We start from the raw sequence: 19,682 nt of genomic DNA, 5'->3' as shown, positions 1-19,682 counted from the left end.
TCTTAAATTTACCATGCAGTACAGTTTAGAATCTTGTTTGTGATGCAGAAGTTGCAGCTGACTGCTTCATTTCTTACTTAAAAACATTTTTTTGGAAAGTGTTATGATCAACTTGTGTACTTTTCCTAGTCTGAAAGATCCTGTAAAATTTTGAGTCTTTGAGAGAGTATTGATGGAGGAGCTGTTTTAACTTTCCAAATATAATTGGGCTTATATTTTCAAAAAGTACAGAAAGAATAAGTTATGACCTATTAATTGGAGCCAAATTCTGTACATTAGAACTGTTCTGAATTCAGCCCTCTCCCTGGCCCAAAACTTGTAAACCATTTATGTGCACTACAGAGGCTTAAAATAAATCTCCACAGGTAAAAAAAAAAAAGTTGTATACTATTAAAAAAAACTGTTAAAAAGTGTATACTGTTAAAAAACCCCATTTTTAAAACCATCCTTCTGAAACAACATTTATCTGATTCTTTGTCATATCTTATGAAGAGCATAGCTTAATTCTTCTGCCTTCTCTTTTTAGAAGTAAAGTTTGCAGATCTTACTACAGTATTTCCACCTTATTGTTTGTGGTTTCTTTCAATATTTTAAATACTTTAAAGCCATTAAATTGGCTTGCTTAACACCAGGAATATTACTCCCTCTGTCTCTAAATATTACTTAGCTGATACTCTGTATTTTCCAAAATTTGTGAGTGATCTTTGGGCTCAGTAGAGCACCTCTGCAAGCAACACAATGATAAGGCCAGTTATTTAGAACAGCATGTAAAGCAATAACTCACTGATCAAACCTCCTCTTCCATTGTAACATTGTTACTGAAATACAATTGCTTTGTCCAGTCTGCCGATGAACTGCCAGATGACTGAGGCCTCCTGGTTTTCCATGGAGAGCATTCACGTCTTTCAATAACACAATTTTTTATGTTTTCCTGCCTGACTCTGCCTGTGCACCTCGCTTCTGGCTAACTGATGTCTTCTGCTTTTATGTTTCTGTGTGTATGGACTGTGAATGCAGGTGGCATTGCAGCTCTGTCTTTGCAATTGCACATGCAAAACAAGAAGTTGGAAGAACCCTAAAAGTATCTTCAGAGTGCAAGTTTTGTCTTCTTAGAATTAGGGCCTGCATCCAAAATAGGTATTTACCCAACAAACTACAGTGAATCAGTGAGCTAATATAGGCACTATATGAAAAGGCATATTCAGCAGTTTAATAATGTGCTTTCAAATAATCCTATATATTTAGCCAGTCCTTGCCCATAGCTTAATCACAAGACCTCACAGATGCATATATAAACTTTTATCAAATAGTCTCACTCTTGAAAGAAAAAGAAGACTTTTACACAAAGGAGGCAAGGCTGTAACGCTGTATGGCAGTGGGATTAGGCAGAAGACTGCCATATGGGGGTAGATACTCAGCTGGCATAGAGTGTCATAACCGGATGGACTTGTTAGGTTTTTGCTCTTCCTTCTGTGTACCCTTCCCTCTTCAGAGTCATGCAAGAATGGGTTGTTTTATTTTTAATGCTAGTATGCAGTAGCAAGATACAAAGGGACAGATTTTTCTCTTTCAAGTGCTGCTTTTTGCCCAAGAGCAACACAACATATCCAGTATGCTCTGGTGAGTCAAGTGCCAAGGACGGTCCAATGGCCATTGTTTTGCTGAACTTCCCATCTACAAAGTCATGAAAGCACTAGTTGTGCAGAAGGAAGTGTCACTGATTGCTTTTATGTTGGTTAAATACATTATTCCAGGATCTGCTTAGATAAAAAAGTATCCCATATGTAAGGCTACGAAAACAGCGAGCTCAGCATTGGAGGCAAGTATTGCCTTCCTCTCTAAGATCTTGGTTGTAAATGCAGTGATGAATAAGAAAAAAAGTAAATCTGTACATGGTGATGGAGCTTTCTGAATTAATTTCTTGCAGAGGACCCAGTCTGAATCTCTGACTGATTTGAGCTGTACCCCAGAAGAAGAAGAGGATGATGAAAAGGAGATGCAGACAGACTTGCCAGATGCTGTATTCAAACCCAGTGATCAAGAACTGCCATGTGGCACAGCTGCAGCGCAGGATGTGGCTTCCTGGCCGAAGCCCAGAATGCCTGAGGACCTTCCCCCTGCTTTGAGACCAGCGATGACTCAGCCTACTTCTGAGTCTGCTGTTGTACAGGAAGCCCTGCTACCAGGGAATAAACCAGAGGGCTGCCAACCAACACTGGAAACAACGTGTGTGAAGTCTGAGTCCTCACTGCTGTTAGAAGGCAAAGACTCTGCAACTTCTTCCTACTCCAGTCCAGACAGAGAAGTACAAAAGCAAGAAGATTCCTTAGAAGCATCCAATCTGTTGTCTGGGGATGTGAGCGATGTGTCAATCAATATTTTAAATCAAGAAAATAAGGAGCTTCCTCCTGTGCTTTCAGTAAATAAAATACCATCTGAAGAAGATATTTTGATTAGTAAGAATAGTACTGTTTGTTTGGAAGGGTCAGAAGAAAATATGCAGCAGGATGATCAGATACCTGCAGAAATGCCCTGTAATAAAGAGGCAAAGAAAGAGGTTGCTCTATTGTCAGAGTCCAGCAAGCAATTTTCCATAGGTTCTTTCCAGCCCATGGACTTGTTCCATGTTTCACGTCCTGCTTCCTCAACACGCATGGGATCATCTGCTTCCTGCTCTCTAGAGAAAACAAAGACTGCGCAAGAGGCAGCTGCCTCTGGTAAGGAGAACAGTCAGTCACTGCTCCACAAGGAGGAACTTTTGGGGAAGAAAGCTGAAAAAGCAGCCAATGAAGTCAATGCCTTGAGAAAGTTTTCTGTCTCCTCTGCACGGGAGAGACCAAGGACCAGAAGCCTACACTTCCCAGAAAGATCAGAGCTGGAAAGCCCATTAAATACCGGATTCTTCCTGTCCAAAGCAAAGGTCTCCTTGAGAAATGAGAAGTGGAAAGAAGACTTGCAGAAGGGATCAGATCTGGAGGAGGGAAAAAGTAGCAAGAAAAAGCAGGCTTTGTTGCCAGAGTCCAACCCTGAGAACACAGGCCAACCTACAGAAATTTTGGCTGGCTGTGTTTCTCCGGCTGTCGATGTGGTACCAGTGCCAAGTGATTCTTCAGTGATATCTCAGAATCAGCCAAGCTGTGAAGATAAAAGTCCTTTTCAAGTGAAACTTAGATCCACCTCACTGTCCTTGAAATATAGAGACAACTCATCACCAGAATCAAAAGGGATTAAAAGATACAGTACAGAGTTTAATTTAGAAAACGAGGGATTGACTTCCTTTCTAAAAGGTGATAAGGCACAGATCAAAAAAACAGCTGATACAAATATTGGTGATTCTTTAAATGAAAAGATCAAACCCAAAGCAAAATCCTCTGAACAGCTTAGTAGCAAACCTCCATTGCCTAAAAAGCCAGCCTTGCAAAACATAACCATTCCAAATGCTACTGCAAACAAGGAGAAGCAGGATAAAACTATTCACTCTCCTGAATCCAGAAATGAAGATAGAGACTTGGAGAAAAAGTCAAATCCTTGTAAAGTGCCTGGTAAGACTCCCAATACTTTATAATAAAGTTACCCTAACTGGCAAGAAATGACCTTACCTGTGAGAGAGCGTGAGGCAGCCCTGTCATGTCAATCACAACACTGGTGAACGCGAGCTTATGGCTCTGCCTTCAGCGATGTTGCTCCCTGATTCTCCCTTGCTGAAAAGATTATTAGAAGGACAGCAGGGAAGAAGCAGCAGACACAATAAGATATTTTTGCCAGTGATTTTTGCATTTCAGGGAATTGTTTAAAGGATATTCAAAGTGACACTCAAAAAATAAAGTGCATTAGCAAGTATTGTGAAACAGAAATATCAAGCCACTAAGTGTCCCCATGCAGATGGCAACTCAAAAGCCAGGAGCACATATTAAGTGCAGTGCCCTGCATGGGATGAGTGACTCAGACCTCTAGACCTTCTTTTTCACCATAGCATTGAGGCAGAAACAGTAGTAACTGCCTGGCATGCTCAACACGCCATTTATTTATTGTCTCCTGTGAGCTTTGCTTATTCATTTATCCATCTTTATCATTACTCATTCCTTGTTTAAAAACAGAAATTAACTACCCCGCAGCTTCCTGGAGTTTAAAGCCAGGATAGACTGCAAGATTATGTCTACTGCAGATTGTTAAATTTCACCTTGTTGCCTGTATTATATAATTGGGTTAGAGTTTAAAAGAAAAAATCAGTCCTCTGGAGACTAACATATTGTGTGCTACAGGCAGAGAACAGAAAAGACTGGAAGTGGCACCACTGTCTGAGGTCTTTGCAACAACAGTAAACAAGTTAGGTGAAGTACACTCAAGTAACTGGAGGAGGAGACCTCTGCTCTTCACTTCAGAGAACAGTCAAAATGGGAGAAAAATCTTTAGGTCTTCTGATATGTGGGAGAAACTTCTTCCCTGCCCTGAATCTGTCCGGTCACGAGTTTGATGTTAAGAATGTGAGGAGGAGATGTGGGCCAAGCAGATGAAAAGGTTTCTTTGTGCCATGGCAGAGCTCCCCTCAATGGTGGCTCTTCTCCAGTTGGGGTCAGTGTCTGAGCTTCAGAGTGGGGGAACACCAAGCCAAAAGAAGACCTCAGGACACATCCTACAGTTATCCTGTAGGGTGACGAAAGCCTCTTCCTGTCCCCAGAGGCAACCTGCTGACACCCTGAGTGACAGCAGATTCCAGTTGTCATCTGCTGCAGTATTACAGACATTTTTGCAGGGCTCTGGCCACATTTACAGTTTTCTGCTCTTCCAGCGGCCTTAAAGGAGGGGGTTCATTGCCCCCACAGCTGGACAAGGCTATCACAGCTGTCTGTCCAGAGCCTCCCTACATCCTGCGGGCAAGGCACTTTACCTTTGTATAATTCCAATGCTCCCTTTAAAGGTATTTTCCCCTCTGCCCTGCCCTGAGGAGTAGTTGATTATTTGTAGTGACGCCCAGATCTCTGATCGATTGAGATTTTGGGGAGGGTCATACCAGGAACAAGCGAGGAGGAGACCTAGCATGGCAGGGTTGATCTGGCAGAGGACAGAGGAAAGCAATGGCAGTACCCGTGCTCCTGCGCACAGCCTTTCTTCACATCCCTCTTGCTGAGTCCCAGGGTGCCTGCAGCAGGAGTGGGGCTAGAGACAGTGGGTGCTGGAGAAGGGGGAAGGGGAAGAAATGGAGCTGGGCAGCACGTTTGTCCTCCAGGGTTCTCCTGTGGCTCCTCAGCCCTGGGGTGAAGGAGACTCCTGTCCCCAGGATCAGGACTATCCTCTGCAAAATAGGGTCTGCGGGTGAGAGCCGTGCCCTGGTGCCCCTGGCAGGGATGCACACAGCTGGAATTTGAGCCTGGGGCTGCAGGTTGAGGAACCCTGTTTGGACATGTTCCTCTCCACCCAACAGTATTACACCGGATCTGTATGGCCTGGGGTTGTATAACACAGTGGTTCAGATTGGTCTGCGATGGTAATTAGTCTTCTTCCTTACCTGCTGCCCCACTGATCTCACTGTATCACCTTAAGCAAAGCTGCTATGGTTTTCCATGTATTTCCGGCTTTGAGTTGCTTGGTAACGAGTTCTGGTGTGTGGGCATGCCAGGACTCTTGAGTTTAATTCTAAATACAAAGCAGTCTGCTCCAAACTGACCTGAGGTCCTTCCTACCCCACTGCAGACCTTTCTCCTTGGACATCTGACCAAGCATCTCCTTGCGCTAAGTTGCCACATCAACCTGAGCTGGCTGCCTCAAGTCACGGGTGAACGAGGTGTGCCCACCTCCTCTGATTGCCCTCGCACCACACCAGCCTTGGTGGGGAGATTTGCACAGTGACCTCAAATGCGATGCCCCTCTGTGAAGCATAGCAGAGCCACAGGACGCAGTGAGGGCTTAGCAGGGCAATACCCCTGCCCAAACATCATTTTAAGCTCTTCAAAATGTTTGCCTCAGCCCACTGAGTCGGGAGCATGTCTGCAACTGCAAGCAGGAGAGATCTGACAAGCACGATCAGCATGGCCCTTCGTGGATTGCATGGCTTACCAGCCATCTCTGGCCTCCTGCTGGGACACCCACTTCTTATTTTTATCCAACTGCCCTTAATTCTGACCACCGACCCCTCTCCTAGTTCTTGAGTTTATCAACCCTTTTGAAAAGCTGTGGTCACTGTCGGGAGGCACTTTATGTTGTCAGGGAGTTTCTTCCCACTGCTTGTTGGGAAATCCCTGCACTGAACAAGAAGACAAACCGTGAAATGGTGATGTAAGGGGGTGCAGTTCCCTTCTCATGTACACTCATCTTGAAAAAGTCAGTTTGCTGTGTCATGGGGTAAGCAGGAGCAGTGTTGTTCATTCAGTTCAATTTTTAGCTTTTCAGCACTCCTGTACCAAAGGCAACAGGAGGGCTGGTAGGATGCTGTCTTTCCACCCCGGGTGAAAGCAGCACCCCTGCTCTCCAGTTTCTGGGGAACAAGCAGGAGATTGCTTGGTCTCTGTCAGGCTGAAATGGCTGTGTGAAATCAGTCACCCCAGGAGGAGTAATTTTTAAGTTTCTGGAGCTAAAGGCACAAGTCTTTGCAAGAATTAAAAGGTTAAGCTGTGTTGTTTGGGGTTGATACACTTTGCTATAAATCCTGCAAAGGGCAGAAACAATTAACATATGCTAACAGGTTATTACAAGAGCAAAATCATAAGCAATACCTGTGTGAATGTGCATATTAGGATATGTAAAAATCAGCAACTGAGGAGCTGTGATCAGGAGACAGAAAAGGAGCTTGGGGAGGGACAGTGAACGTAACAGTGAATGAAATTGGTGTGTATTGTCTGGCAGATACAGGCTCTGAAATGACAAGAAAAATGTTTCTCTCTACATAAAAAAAGACACTGCTTTAATGCTGTCCTGGCTACAGCGGAAAAGAAAGCTGTCTTTTTTTTTTTTTCCCAAAGAAGTTGCTTTTTCAGTTGTGTCAGACTATTTTGCAATATGGCTGTTTTCCAGCAATGAAATAGACTTTGATGCAAACATAGCAGTTTCCTGTGTAAAAAAGACTCTCCTGACATCGGTGCTATAGATCCAACCAAAAGTCAAATACCTTGCAGAGCAGCTTAGAGAAGAAAGAAATGTCAGAAATACTTAGCCAAATGTTTTAGAATAGCTTTGTCTAAATTTAAGGAATTGGGTGTGTCCACTGGCACAAATGCATGTAGTGCTTTAATAAACAAAGAAAAATATATAGGCCAGGATAGACTAAACTCCATATGCATTGGTAAAGCCTTTCTTAAAATAACTCGTGTTTTATAAATGAGCAAAGGTACAACAGTGTGGAATTAAATATGCATGCATAAACAGTGTTATAAAAAAATGACACTGTTGTATACAGGGGGTGTTATCTCCCTATGTAAAGTTGTTTGGATTAGTTTGGAGTATGTTTGCTTTTAAAATACGCAGGGAATCCACAAGTTAGCTTTGCTTGCTGTTAGAGGTATGACTTTCAAAAGGCTCTAATATTCTGCCTCTGACCTTTCGCCTGCACAGATGTATGTAAAGAGCAACCACTCTTTGCAGTCCTTGCAGCCATAAGATGATCATTTTCAGGTATGAAATTTAAATGTTATAAAGAGCCTCTGCTCTTCAGGTGCTCTGCAACTAAATGTGTGCTTATTACATTTGCAAGTATTACCAAGCTGGAAAGTCTTTGTGAGCACAAAGGCTTTTAGATTTAAAGAAAACAGGTACAGTATCTGAGGTCATCTCTAAAAAAAAATAAATCAATCCTTAAATCTCAGGTGATGTTTAAATATGTCTTTGCTTTAGTTATCCATATAAGCAGCACACACACCCCCAGATACACTTGAATACACTGAGTATATCTGTCTGTCAATACACAGAAATAGGTATGTATTTCTCTCTCACTTTCTCTGTGTGTGTATAAACCAGTGCACAATAACAAGTCAATCACAGATCTCCTTTTGTACATAAAGATTCATGTTTTATCTTCATCTTACTGTTCACACAACCAGTCTGACACACATTAAAGGGTAATATCCAACTATTAATGAGAAGTGTACACATTCATTTCCACAATATGTAGGCAGAAGAAATTTCATCTGTAAGATCAGAGCTTTAGTCTGAGGAACAAAAATAGGCTGCTTTAGTAAGGTACTGAAGGAAACAGATACCTGCACTTAATGGGGCTGGAGCAGGGGAATTTCCCCCCTTGGGGACCACTGAGGCAGCCAGCCCTGCTGCTGTCAGACCCAGTGGAGAAGAGCTTGGGTGATTCTGATCTGCGGGAGGGAATTGAGAAGGTGGCTATGGGCTTCAGGGCTTATCCTCGGTGGTCAGTCTGGAAGCTGTAGAAGTGATGAAGAACACAGACAGAGCGGCTGGTCTTGTGACTGTCCATGTGCATTTGGTGGCTGGGGGAAAGAAGGGAACAGAGGTCTTCAGCAGCCTCTCTTCAGCAGAAGACCTTGGCAGCCTACATTAAATGCTAGTTTTAATACATGGTGACATTATGCACAGAGCGGCTTTTTGGCTTGACAAGTTCTGACCTGGTATCTTCCCATTGTTGGTGACTTATCCCAAGGGGAAGAAGGGGCTCACTTGTCTTTCAAAAAGCCTGAGGCCAAGCCAGCTCCAAGGAAACCAGGGAAAGATGCGATCACAAGGTTAAAAGTGAGTGAACAAGAGACAAATTGCTGCCAGCAATATCCTCTATTAGCTTATGAAGTTATTAAGTAACGAGTTGAATAGCATATTGTTTAAAATAACATCTTGTAATAAGAACTGAAGAATATGATTCAGATTTTAGTTTTATTCAGAAAATCTCCCAAGTGTAACACGGAAGCAAGAGGCTCAGCCCTGATTCGCTGGAGAAGTGAAACACGGGGCATTTGTGGTGGCTGTGGCCTGTCAGACTCACAGCTTCTGAGGGAGGATGCCACTGCTTGCGTTTCATAATATGCTGTCTCCCTAAAAGTGGCATTTACCAGCTGGGAACTGTTGTACTAGCTGCTGTGCACGTGACATGCAGCAGAAGCAGGAATTAGATTGTGCTTTTGCGTACTTTTGGTTCCACCCTGGCTATCCGGTTCCTTAAATGCTGTGCTTTGCCACGTGGTGAACCATAAAACCATGCAGACTACCTCATGACCGGATGAGATAAGACAGGGAGGACTTGCTCAAGGCGATCAGACAGTCGTTGAACTGAGGGAGATGTGTGAGCAGCACTTCTCTTGTGAACAGTTGCTTCCTGAGAAAGCTTTTGGCCTCTTGGTGCCCCTCAGGGTACCAGGAGTTTCATAGGAGAGTCTCAAATCACCTTAAACTGCCGACTCACTTCACCGTACTATCTCCTGGATTACTTCACCACCTTTGATCCTTCTGGCTGGAACAATGGTGCATGATTACTGCCAAGAAACCTTCTCTAGTTGGAGGTGGGAGTATGTAAAGGACCTCTGGGCAATGGGAAAGATAATGAATAGTGAATATGCCTCTTCTACCCCTTACAGTAATTCTGGCTGACAGATGAGGTAGCAAATCCTGTATGAGTTGCATCTGATGGTTTTTTGCTGCAGAGAAGGCATTTCCCCTGCCTTGCCTGCCTGCTTGCCTTTCTGCAGCAAAGACTCTCACAGGAACAAGGGCAAAACATAATTGCTTAAAGAAACAGGAAAGCCCCTCCCAGAAGCAGATCAGCTCTTGATCCTCTGTAGGTGATAATACTCTGCTGTCCTAAGTCAGGCTCGTACAGATACATATAAAATCTTTAAGATGATGATAAAGAGCTTTTGTTCCCTATGATCACAGGGGCATTCTGATACCATCTCTTACGGGATGGTACTTGGCTCTGATTTGGCTGCCTTCTAATTGGCATGACTAGGATGTCTGGCGTCTCATCAGGGAGAATTGTCTGAAGAGCAAAAGTGTTTGATGCCTTCGTTAGAGTATCTGCCTTACGAAAAACATTGTTGTAAGAGCAGCCTGCAGCCATACCACTGTGGGACTGGGAACCCTGTTGTGCTAGGCAACGCACTTCGAAATATCAGAAAGGTGAATCCTAAGTCCATGAGGATGACAGAGACATAGGAGCACGGGTAGCACTAAGACCATTACATGTAGCACAGTAAATAGAGCCTGGGCATAGCAATCATTTTATCGGTGTTGATTGTGTGGTGGGAGCAGAGGAGGACCAATGTGCAGTTCAGTTGGTGTTTTCAGAAATCTCCTGTGCTGTGACAGGGAAAATGGGATAAAACATAAAGGGTGCTTTTGAATCACAGAGACTAAGAAGTACATCACTAGCAGCTCCAAGGCAGAAGCTGGGTTCCCAGCATCATGGGAAAGCTGGTGGGTGGATTGAAAAGGGTCTTCAGGTTAAAGGTATTTATTGGTGTTTGTGAGCACTGAGACTTTACAGCCAGAGAAGAAAGGTAAAAAGGTGGTGGAAAAGGATGCGTGTGGTGGTATGTCCGTAGCTGTACTGTCAGAGAAGCAGCCCAGTCTTCTCTGGGCTGGCAAGAGGCCTGTACACAGGGGGAAAGGGTATGTCTGATGGGATGGATCTACAGGATAAGTCCAGCAGGGCACAGGGAGGCTTCAACGGGGAAACATCTTCATAATACTGAGTGTAACTGTTGGATGGGTGTTCATTACAGGATGCTAGGAAAATGAGTTGACTAATTTGGATAGAAGGTAGCTAAAGTGAAAAGCTACTTTATGTACTGTGTGAGGGATCCTCACCTCTGAGGAACACTAGACGTGATGATCACCTTTGGTAGTGGCAGTCGATCTGTGTGTCACAGTAGTGCTTTGGGAACCAGTGAAGTGTGGCACCTGGCTTTGCTGGGCAGTGCACTAACAGGTCTCGCCCAAATTGCTTACGACATAAAAAGGTGCAGATGGGTGTGGATGGGCTAAAGGGCAGGGCCTACAAGCAAAGGAGGGAGTATGATGGCAGATGCATTAGCAGACCACATCAGTTCAACTGTGTGCATTTACTTATGAAGCTCCTAATGAAGTTTGTCCCAAGATACTCAGAGAAGATGGGTTAGCAGTCCTTGAGCTGCTAGTTGTTATCTTGGCAAACTGCAGAAGATAAGGGAAAGCTCCAGAAGGTGGCACGTCTTGAAAAGAGGGGTGAGATGAAGAAGAGAGAGAGGGAGAAGGGGTGTTATGTATGACTTAACTTAATATGAAATACTTAAAGGAATAATTGAGCTATTTCTAAATGTCTACAAGATAACAAAGGTATAAGTTCCAGCCAACATGACTTGGTCAAGAGCGGTCAAATCAGATGATAACTGGTATCATAGGGCATTCCTATAAATATCATGACATTCCTCTAAATACAGTCTTGGGGAAGCTATTCACTGGGTTGATGCAAAGCTACTGAGTGTGCCAACTAATGATTCACTGTCATATCAGATGGTGGCCGTCTTAGGTCTGACATTATTCAGTATATTTAAGGACATGGGTGACAGAACTAAATGTGTGCTTATTACGTTTGCAAGTATTACCAAGCTGGAAAGCCTGTGGGCACACTGGAGGACAAGAATAGAAATCAGGGTTATCTTAAGTAGAAACATAGTTTGAAAATAATATTTTCACTACAAACAAGTAGAAATTTCTGTTACGTGTGCAAAAATAATGTGATGCGCAGATACAAAGGGGGAATGGAATAGGGGAAGTAACACAATCTGGAGCTCATGAACTAAATACAAAACAGGAATAACATAATTGTCTGAGAAACTCATAATACTGACTGATGTGTACATGAGACCATCTCAGGTGGTGGGGTAGTCCTTCCACTTCACCTGAGGTAGTCCTGAGGTAGTCCTTCCACTTCATCATTTCATCTCATGTGCTATGTGCCAGTTCTGAGCAGTGTATTTTGAAGAAGATTTGGACCAAATTGTGACAATTTCTACAAAAGCAAGAGTGATCTAGAGAGTATGACAAATCAGAAAAGTTAAAAAAAGTAGGGAAAACACGGTCTGAGTCTTCACATGCATAAAAGGCTGCTGCAAGGAGCTATGAACAATCTGCTCGTGTCCATAGTGTATAGGAGAAGTTAAGGGTTCAAATTAGAGCAAGGAAGATTTAACTTACCCAATAGGGAAAAAATCGAGTAGAAAAAGGACACCCAAGCCACAGGATAGGTTGTCTTAGGGAGACTCTGAGATCTGTCCCATCTTTGGAGCATTTAAAGAACAGGTTAGATATATAATTCTCAGGAAACAGTTTATGTGAAATTAATCTTGTAACTGATCTTGCCTTGCAGCTGAAGGATAGACTAGATGACATCTTGAGATCTCTCCCAGCCTTATTCTCTATCATCCTGTAAAATTAGACAAAATGAAGTGAGGGCAGACAGTGAAGATAAGGGAAGAAGATTATGGGAGAAACAGCTGTTGGCATGGAAAGGCAGGGCATAGGTAGGATGCAGAGTATTGAAGTAGCTTGCCATGCAGGAGACAGGGAGGCTTGTTCAGCATCCAAGGGCCCTGCTTTATCTGCGCTGCATTTGCGCAGCTGGACTTTCTGACTTGTTTCTGTCAGAGGTTTTCCTGCAGGATCCCATGAGGTGAACGTGAGGGGAAGTGCAGACATCAGCTGGCAAAACATCTTGCTTTGGCCTTAAAGCAAAACTTGTGCTTTCTCTTTTTATGGTTTATACCTGACATAGGCTTTACAATAGTTTCTTGCTCAAATAACTAGTCTGTCTCTGGTGAGGTACAGCAGTGACTTGAGAAAATCCCTGAGCAAAGAAAGTTTGTGGGCTTTTATAATGTGCCTGAGTTTGCAGACTCCAGCTCTTGGGAGAGCATCATCCCTTTCATCTCCTATGCCTTTATGAGGCATCTCAAACGTGCCTTCAGAGACATTTGCCTGCTTTCCTGATCGGGGCCACGTTCCTCTAAATTAGACTGTAGCCCTCCAGAAACGTGTCTGACAGCTCCATGGGGTCCTGTGCTGGGTGGCTCAGCTCTACGCCAGCACAGCAGCTGAGTAATGCTTCCTGGCTGGGTCTGCCTCCTCCTGGGTCCCTGAACAGGATGCTGACTAGGTAACAGCCCCCTTTTCCTAGGGGCAGGACTGTGCGTGATTTGAGGATGAGAAGCTTAACTTCTGCTCTGAAGTAGCCTTCTATAAATTTGGGTACATTAGTGGTCAGAAACGGCTGGGAAAGGTTAAATCATCTTTCTGTATGGCTCTAGCATGGCTCTAAGAGTGTTAGTACTATTCTTGTTCCTCTTTTAAACCATGCATAGGCTCCACGTTAGTTGGAAAACTGAATTTTGGGTGCAGCATGAACCCATGAAGCAGAGAACTGGGGGTGCAGGAGCCAACAGAGGAGCTGAGGCTCTTCTCTTCATCCAGTTCTGCTCACCGTACAGACAGGATTTCCCTTTGCAGAATGTTTGAATAGAGGGTATTTCCCTTCCCCATACCTCTGGATACTGCTCGTCCCTGGGTAGCAGTTGTGAGGACAGCAGCATAGCACTTTCGACCCTTTACTGTCAGAAGTGCTTTTATTTTCTTGTTTTGCTGAAATCTCAGTTCTGGTGGAGCACGATGAGAGTGACTGGCCCAAACAGAGAGCACGGTCAGTGTCAGCAGGGATAAGTGAAGGTAAACCTCACATCAAAAGACCGTGAATTAACCCTGTGATTTTAGCAGTGTTTCTGTGTGTTCAGATGCCACAGACCATTGTGCTCGGTCACCCACAGCACCTGCAGGCACCAAGGGGCTGTATGAGGGAGGCTGCCCCTAAAGGGGTGGAAGGAAGACAGGAACCAGCCTAAGGCATCAGCTGCTGCTGCCTGGGCATGGGAGGAGCGGGAGCCGAGGGCAGCCGCCACGGGGAGGGGGTTGCCTTTGCAACACCATGGTCCAGATGTGTCCAGCTTTGAATCGGCTGCTGCTTGTCTCTAAGAGGCCACAAAGCAGATGGCAGGAGAGGGCAGAAGGGGAAACCTTGGAAAATCGATAGATTAATGAAGCTTGATTCATATTTCTGCATCTCCCTCACTTGAGGGCAGTGACACTGCGACTCTAGTCCAACAAAGGTGCAAAGCATTTCTCACCAGTAGAATGGTAACTTAAAACAGTGAGCACTGGAAGATTGCTCTCTGGGGATCAAACTAAACAGAATACCTATTTACCCAGGCTGGTCACACGTCCTGGGACCAATCGGTGTATTGAGCAAGTGCGAGCTGAAGCTAATTACAGCTCTTTCATATAACCATGTACATAAATAATCTGTCAACAGAGAGAAGCGTGCCTTCCCCTGTGGCTGCTGGAGACTCTGGAAGAGATCCTGACACTCCCGCAGAGCCAGCCTGGATTTCCATAGCGAGGCAAAAGCAGAGGGGCATGCAGCAGGAGCAGGAACTCGACAGAGAAAAACTTGTGGCTCTGGATGTTAAGTCAGATACAGAGAAACAGAATAAAGAGAAGGAACAAACAGAGGTACTTACAGCACAAATTTGTGATGCTTTCGTATCACCTTCCTGTAGTACTCTTTGGATCTACTACTATATTACCAATCATGCCATAATGATTACAGATACTTAATGAGTATAATCATAAGTAACAAAGACACTGCTCGGAAATGTACAGCTTCAGAATTCTCTGATTATTCAGATATGTAATTTTATATCTCCAAGAAATCCTGGAACTATGCGAAGTGTGTAAAACTCCTTGGGTGCCCGATACATACTTACCAGATCTAATGTGTGTATTGCATGCTAAAATACCCAAAATGAGGTGCTAAACTGTACAGTTTCTGGTCTCTCTCAATACAGAAGGAATACATCGTCTTTAACTATCCTTCTAAGGATAGCATTTCATTGAACCTCCTATACCTCCTGACTGATTTAACACTGAATGAACAGCTCGGTCCCAGAAGCTCCTAGGTAACAATTTTTAGAGTCTTGAGAAGTGAAATAGGATAAAAATAACTTTTGCACTTGCAGACAGTGCCAGGATATAAATTCTGGTTCTCTGTATATGGATAACTCAGCTGCCCATGTGGTGCCATGGAATGTGGGCTAACGCTGCCTCTTCAAAGATCCCATGCAAAAGAGGGTGATACCTGTAGCAAGTGATCTTCCCAGATGACAAAGCTGCACCAGCAGAAGCACTTGGCATTAATCCAGAATACTAACAAGGCTTCCCTGGTACTGGGCTAGCTCACGGAGGCAGCAGCCTGCAGGTGCTGCCTGTATCGCCTCCTGCACAGTAAGAACCCTGCACTGATGCAGAAGCATGTGTGTCCTGTACTAGTGCAGCATTCCCAGTGCAAATGGCCTACTTTCTTGCTTCAGATGGTACTGTTAGAAACCCAGAGAGGTAGCTGTATTATATCCTGGAATAAGAGAAGATCTCTAGATGATGAAAAATAGACATGGTGAGATTAACAAGAAATAATACCTAATAAAATGTCTAGGCAAGATTATGAACTGCAATAATGCTTAACGTTGTCATAGCACTTAAAACACCAAGGGTTTAAATGATCCCAAAATACTGTTTCTGTGTCAGAATAGGAAACTCCAGATTTTAGCTGGCAATGTTCCCTAAGATTCATGCCATGCATTTTATTTCCCTATATCAGCTGACAGAGGAACATGCCAAGATGCTCCTGACTGCAGCGTGTGATGCTTGGTGCCACTGTACTACTCCCACTTTCTCCTTCTCCCACATGGCACCAGGCACTGTCACTTCAGGGTAGTTTTTGATACTGGCAAGAAAATCCATTGGAAGATGTGTTCGATTTCTTTTTTATGGAAAATCCATTTACCATCAACTGTCCAAAAATACAGTGCCCTAAGCCACTAAATCTGGGAGGTGGAAGGGAAACATGAGAGAACAAGGCTGTTTCCAAATCCTGTATATGTTAATAGGGGTGTGCACAGGGCTTGGAATACATTTTGCACTGAAGACTATAATAACCTACTCATAGTTACCATTATGAATAAGAGGTACAGAGGGATAGTTTTAATTTGTAAAGTTGAGTATCATGGATGCCAGCGTGAAACCACTGGAGCTTTCTGAACAGGTATCAGCTCAAGTGAGAGGATTGGGACCAGCGTGTGATGAGCGCGCGTGGTTTTTGGACTGTGACAGGCACCACATCCGCTCCCTTTGCTCTTGTTCTTCCAAACTCTTCTCATTCTCTCTGCATTACTTGGATTTTATCCCTTTCCGTGCCTAGGGGTCAGTGAAGCAGCCATGGAGCAAACCTTCACACTTGGCACCTAAAACCACTTCTGAAGAACAGAGGAAAGAGACAAAGTCTGAAGTGAAGGAGCCCCTGCTGAGAACCAATTCACTGTCACATGTCCCAGGTAGGAAACAAAATGCTTAAAATGTTGGCTGTTATCTCACAACCTTGTCAGAAGAAATCCTGCTTGAGCGTGCTGGAAAAGGATCAGGGGTTAGATCCTAATCTCTTCCCCAGCCACACATCAGCAAGGGCAAACTGTTTTCTCAGCACTCACGTCTGGGGTTTTTTGTTTTGGTGGCATATTCTTTTGACCACTTTGATTACAGAGTAGTCAAAACTCATGCTGAAAGAAATGTGAACCGAGAGCGCTAGGCCATTTCACAGGACAGGGTCCCAAATGCATTATCCTGGTGTAAAATGTAAAATGCATGCAAAATTATTTTTAACAGCATTCAATTTTAATGTGGTTTCCTCAGCAAGCTGGAATGATGTGATCACAAACTGTCTGCCCATCAGTCCTCCTACGATAACTTCGAATCTCTTTGGTAAATTAAAATTTGAAAGAAGGACAGAAGTTTTGGAGGTAATGAAATACCTCTGAGTTGGGGGCTGGGTAAAGGAGGGGTCCACAAATGAATGCTCTTGCTAATGAAAAGACTCTCTCTTCTTTGGCCTGGGTGTTAACACAGGGCACGGCAAGGAATTCTGGTCATTGTGTTGGTTTTGGTAAATGTAGGGACCAAAAGATACTAGTGATGAGAAAAACATTGTATTCTTTTGAGCACATAATGGTTATTTCCTCAATAACATATTGCAGAGAAGCTTGCATGTGAGATGTAAAGATTTTCTACCATAGGGCAGGGCATGGGAAGTTTTCAGTGAAAGAGCTAGGGTGTACAGCTGCACAGCAAGCAAACATAAAATGTCCGTGTGTTTTATTCACAGTAGCTCCATCACCAGTCCTGGTGGATAAAGAGGAAATAAACCACTTGAAGAAAGCCAGTAATACTGCTTCTGATCAGCCATCGTGGATGGAACTGGCCAAAAAGAAGTCACAAGCTTGGAGTGATATGCCACAGATTATAAAATAGAACGATGCAAACAAATAGTATCTTTCATAATTAAGTCAACTACTAAACTGAACTTCTACAGACCAGCTAATCACAGTGAAGAATCTCTTGATGCAGGAGAAGGGTTTTATTATACATCTGTGGAGAAAGTGTGCAATAGGTGCAGTCAAAAAGTTTACCTTCAACTTTGTAGCAATCAGGATTCCAATGGCAACGGATTACTTAAATTATGCTAAAGACATACTTATACTTTGGAAAATAAAACTTTTGCCTTACGTATTTCCTGCGTTTTCTGCTTTTAATGATGTTTGCATCAAAACAGGATCTTTGCTAAACTTTGCTGAATTTCTGTTGTTGCTGGAAACTTCTATTTGTTATGGTTTTCTCTGTTTACATTTATAAATTGTGCACTAACATCCTGATTCTGTTGATGTGTTTCACTGGAACCGCGCAACACTCTTTCTGTCAAAGCTGTTTGGCCCATGCAGGTATTCATGAATAGCTGCTAGTGAGTACTCCATTAAACTGTCTTGCTTGAGCTGTGTGTTTGCCTAGCTGAGCCAAGTGGTCCAGTTTCTGGGCTTAGATTATATTTCATGAGGTGCAAATAAGCACATTTTATGTGTGACCACAAATAAAAATTCCTCAGCTCCTTCTGCAAGCAACCTCAGTTGCACAATGTTTGCAAGCAGGCGAGCAGTGAGAAAACTGAACTGCAGTTGGAAGCTCATCAATGCCTTCACAGTTACTTTCCTACCTGAATTTATCTGGTTGCAACTAGTTTTCCTTTATGTGAGATCATAATTCCTAATTAGGAGGATAGTATTAGTAGCAATGGACAATATGAATTTAGTTAAAAAATAAGAACTGAAAAGCTTTTACCTGGAGTCCAAACTGAAATGCTGGGAAAAACTGAACTTCACTGCAGTGTCAGCTTCACATGTCACCCTCTACATAATCTTAATTATTCTCATTAAAACCCAGTAATTCGTAGCATGTCTGTACTTTACTACCTTTAAAACTCTCACGCTTCTCAGCCTGAGTCTCCCCCACCAGTTTGGGACTCCTGCTCATGAAGTCTCCTAGGCTCTTCACCTTCACCTGTTTAACAAGACTGACAAGAGAAATCATTGCTGATGATTGACTGAAATCACTCTGAATATATTTTAAGACCTCTGTGTGAGTTAAAGAAGCAAACAACAAACCCTGTTAGGGAATTTCTTTGAAACTGAATGCCCCACTGCCGAGGGAAGAGTTTCACTTTGATATATATGTGTGAAGTACTACCTTAGCACTGTGCTCCCTAGGTTTATTTATGTTTACATTTGTGATTTTGTTTTTCTTGTTGCATTAACGTTCTTTTTGGAAAAATGTAGGGAGGGTTTAGGAAACCTATGATTTCCTAACACCTGCATTTGCAGTTTTGAAATCTTGTCTTCTCTAAGGAGGTGGGGAGGAAAACCTGAGCTCCCTCAGTAATGACAGCTGCATTTTGTAATGAATAAAGAAACAGGGCATTGGAACATATGAATACCCAAGATACTGATAACAGTTTTCAGACAGGTTGTCTTTCATTGTTGAAAATAGAAGGAGGAAAAACAAGTTTTATATTTGTCAAAGCCTTTGGATAAAGCCAGTCAGCCTGCATGGCTGCTGAAATCAGCCTGTGTGGCGGCTGAAGGCCTGATGCAGCCGTCGGACGGAGACATGCTCCAGCCCATCCCAGTTGCTGTCAGTGGTCCCAATGCAAACGGGTTTCTGCCAGCTGTCCCAGGATCTTCTCCTTTATGCAGATCACAAAAGACAGTGTGGGCATACCCGCTGAAATCAGAACTGGCCAGGCAGCCCTCTGTTAAATAGATCCACTAGAAATAGTAACTTAATTACAGGACATGCAGCCCTGGGCTCAATCACCCAAAGGTTTGTTGTGTAAACAACACTCCCCCATGAGCAAGCATTCACAGTCCTTAATCCCAAGTGATTTCTTTTTGCTATTCAAATCATACTCCAAGACCTACAGTAGAAATGGGTACATTTTTCAGATACAATAAAAAACATCTTAACTCCCTCTCTCTCCAAAACGTCCTTTCTGTAATAAATAAGTAATTAGCATAAAGTGTAATTTTAAGTTACGCTATTACCTTTTGTAGCAATCTTGAAAAAAAACCCTGTTTCTGTATTAAAGGAATATAATATATTAAAAAAGACCAAATTTGTATTCTCTAATTATCGTCACCCATGCAAAGAGCAGAGTATTTTCAAGAAATGTAGTTAAAGGTACGGTCTGTCTCCTTACAATTCTCCCACTGTTTAAAATGATTAAAACTGTGTTGAGTTGTGGCTGAATTCCTGGCCCACGACCTGTGCAG

General features: G+C 43.2%; 1 protein-coding gene across 2 annotated transcripts in view; it reads left to right on the top strand.

Moving 5' to 3' along the window:
- The window catches only part of CRACDL (CRACD like), a 43,317-nt gene extending 25,466 nt beyond the window's left edge, over nt 1-17,851 (top strand). The window contains exons 8-11 of one of the 2 annotated variants that reach the window (XM_074816913.1): nt 1,928-3,542; nt 14,288-14,487; nt 16,232-16,364; nt 17,192-17,851. In XM_074816913.1, the coding sequence (XP_074673014.1) occupies nt 1,928-3,542; nt 14,288-14,487; nt 16,232-16,364; nt 17,192-17,334 (2,091 nt within the window). In that variant the 3' untranslated portion in view covers nt 17,335-17,851. Of the gene's footprint in view, nt 1-1,927; nt 3,543-14,287; nt 14,488-16,231; nt 16,365-17,188 lie in introns of both variants that reach the window. The other variant, XM_074816912.1, reaches the window with a different exon arrangement.
- Nucleotides 17,852-19,682: the final 1,831 nt, after the last annotated feature.

Source organism: Strix aluco, chromosome 2 (genome assembly GCF_031877795.1).
Source record: "Strix aluco isolate bStrAlu1 chromosome 2, bStrAlu1.hap1, whole genome shotgun sequence".
Taxonomy (NCBI): Eukaryota; Metazoa; Chordata; class Aves; order Strigiformes; family Strigidae; genus Strix; species Strix aluco.
Note: the sequence above shows the minus strand (reverse complement) of the source record. Positions and strands in the feature narration are given on the sequence as shown.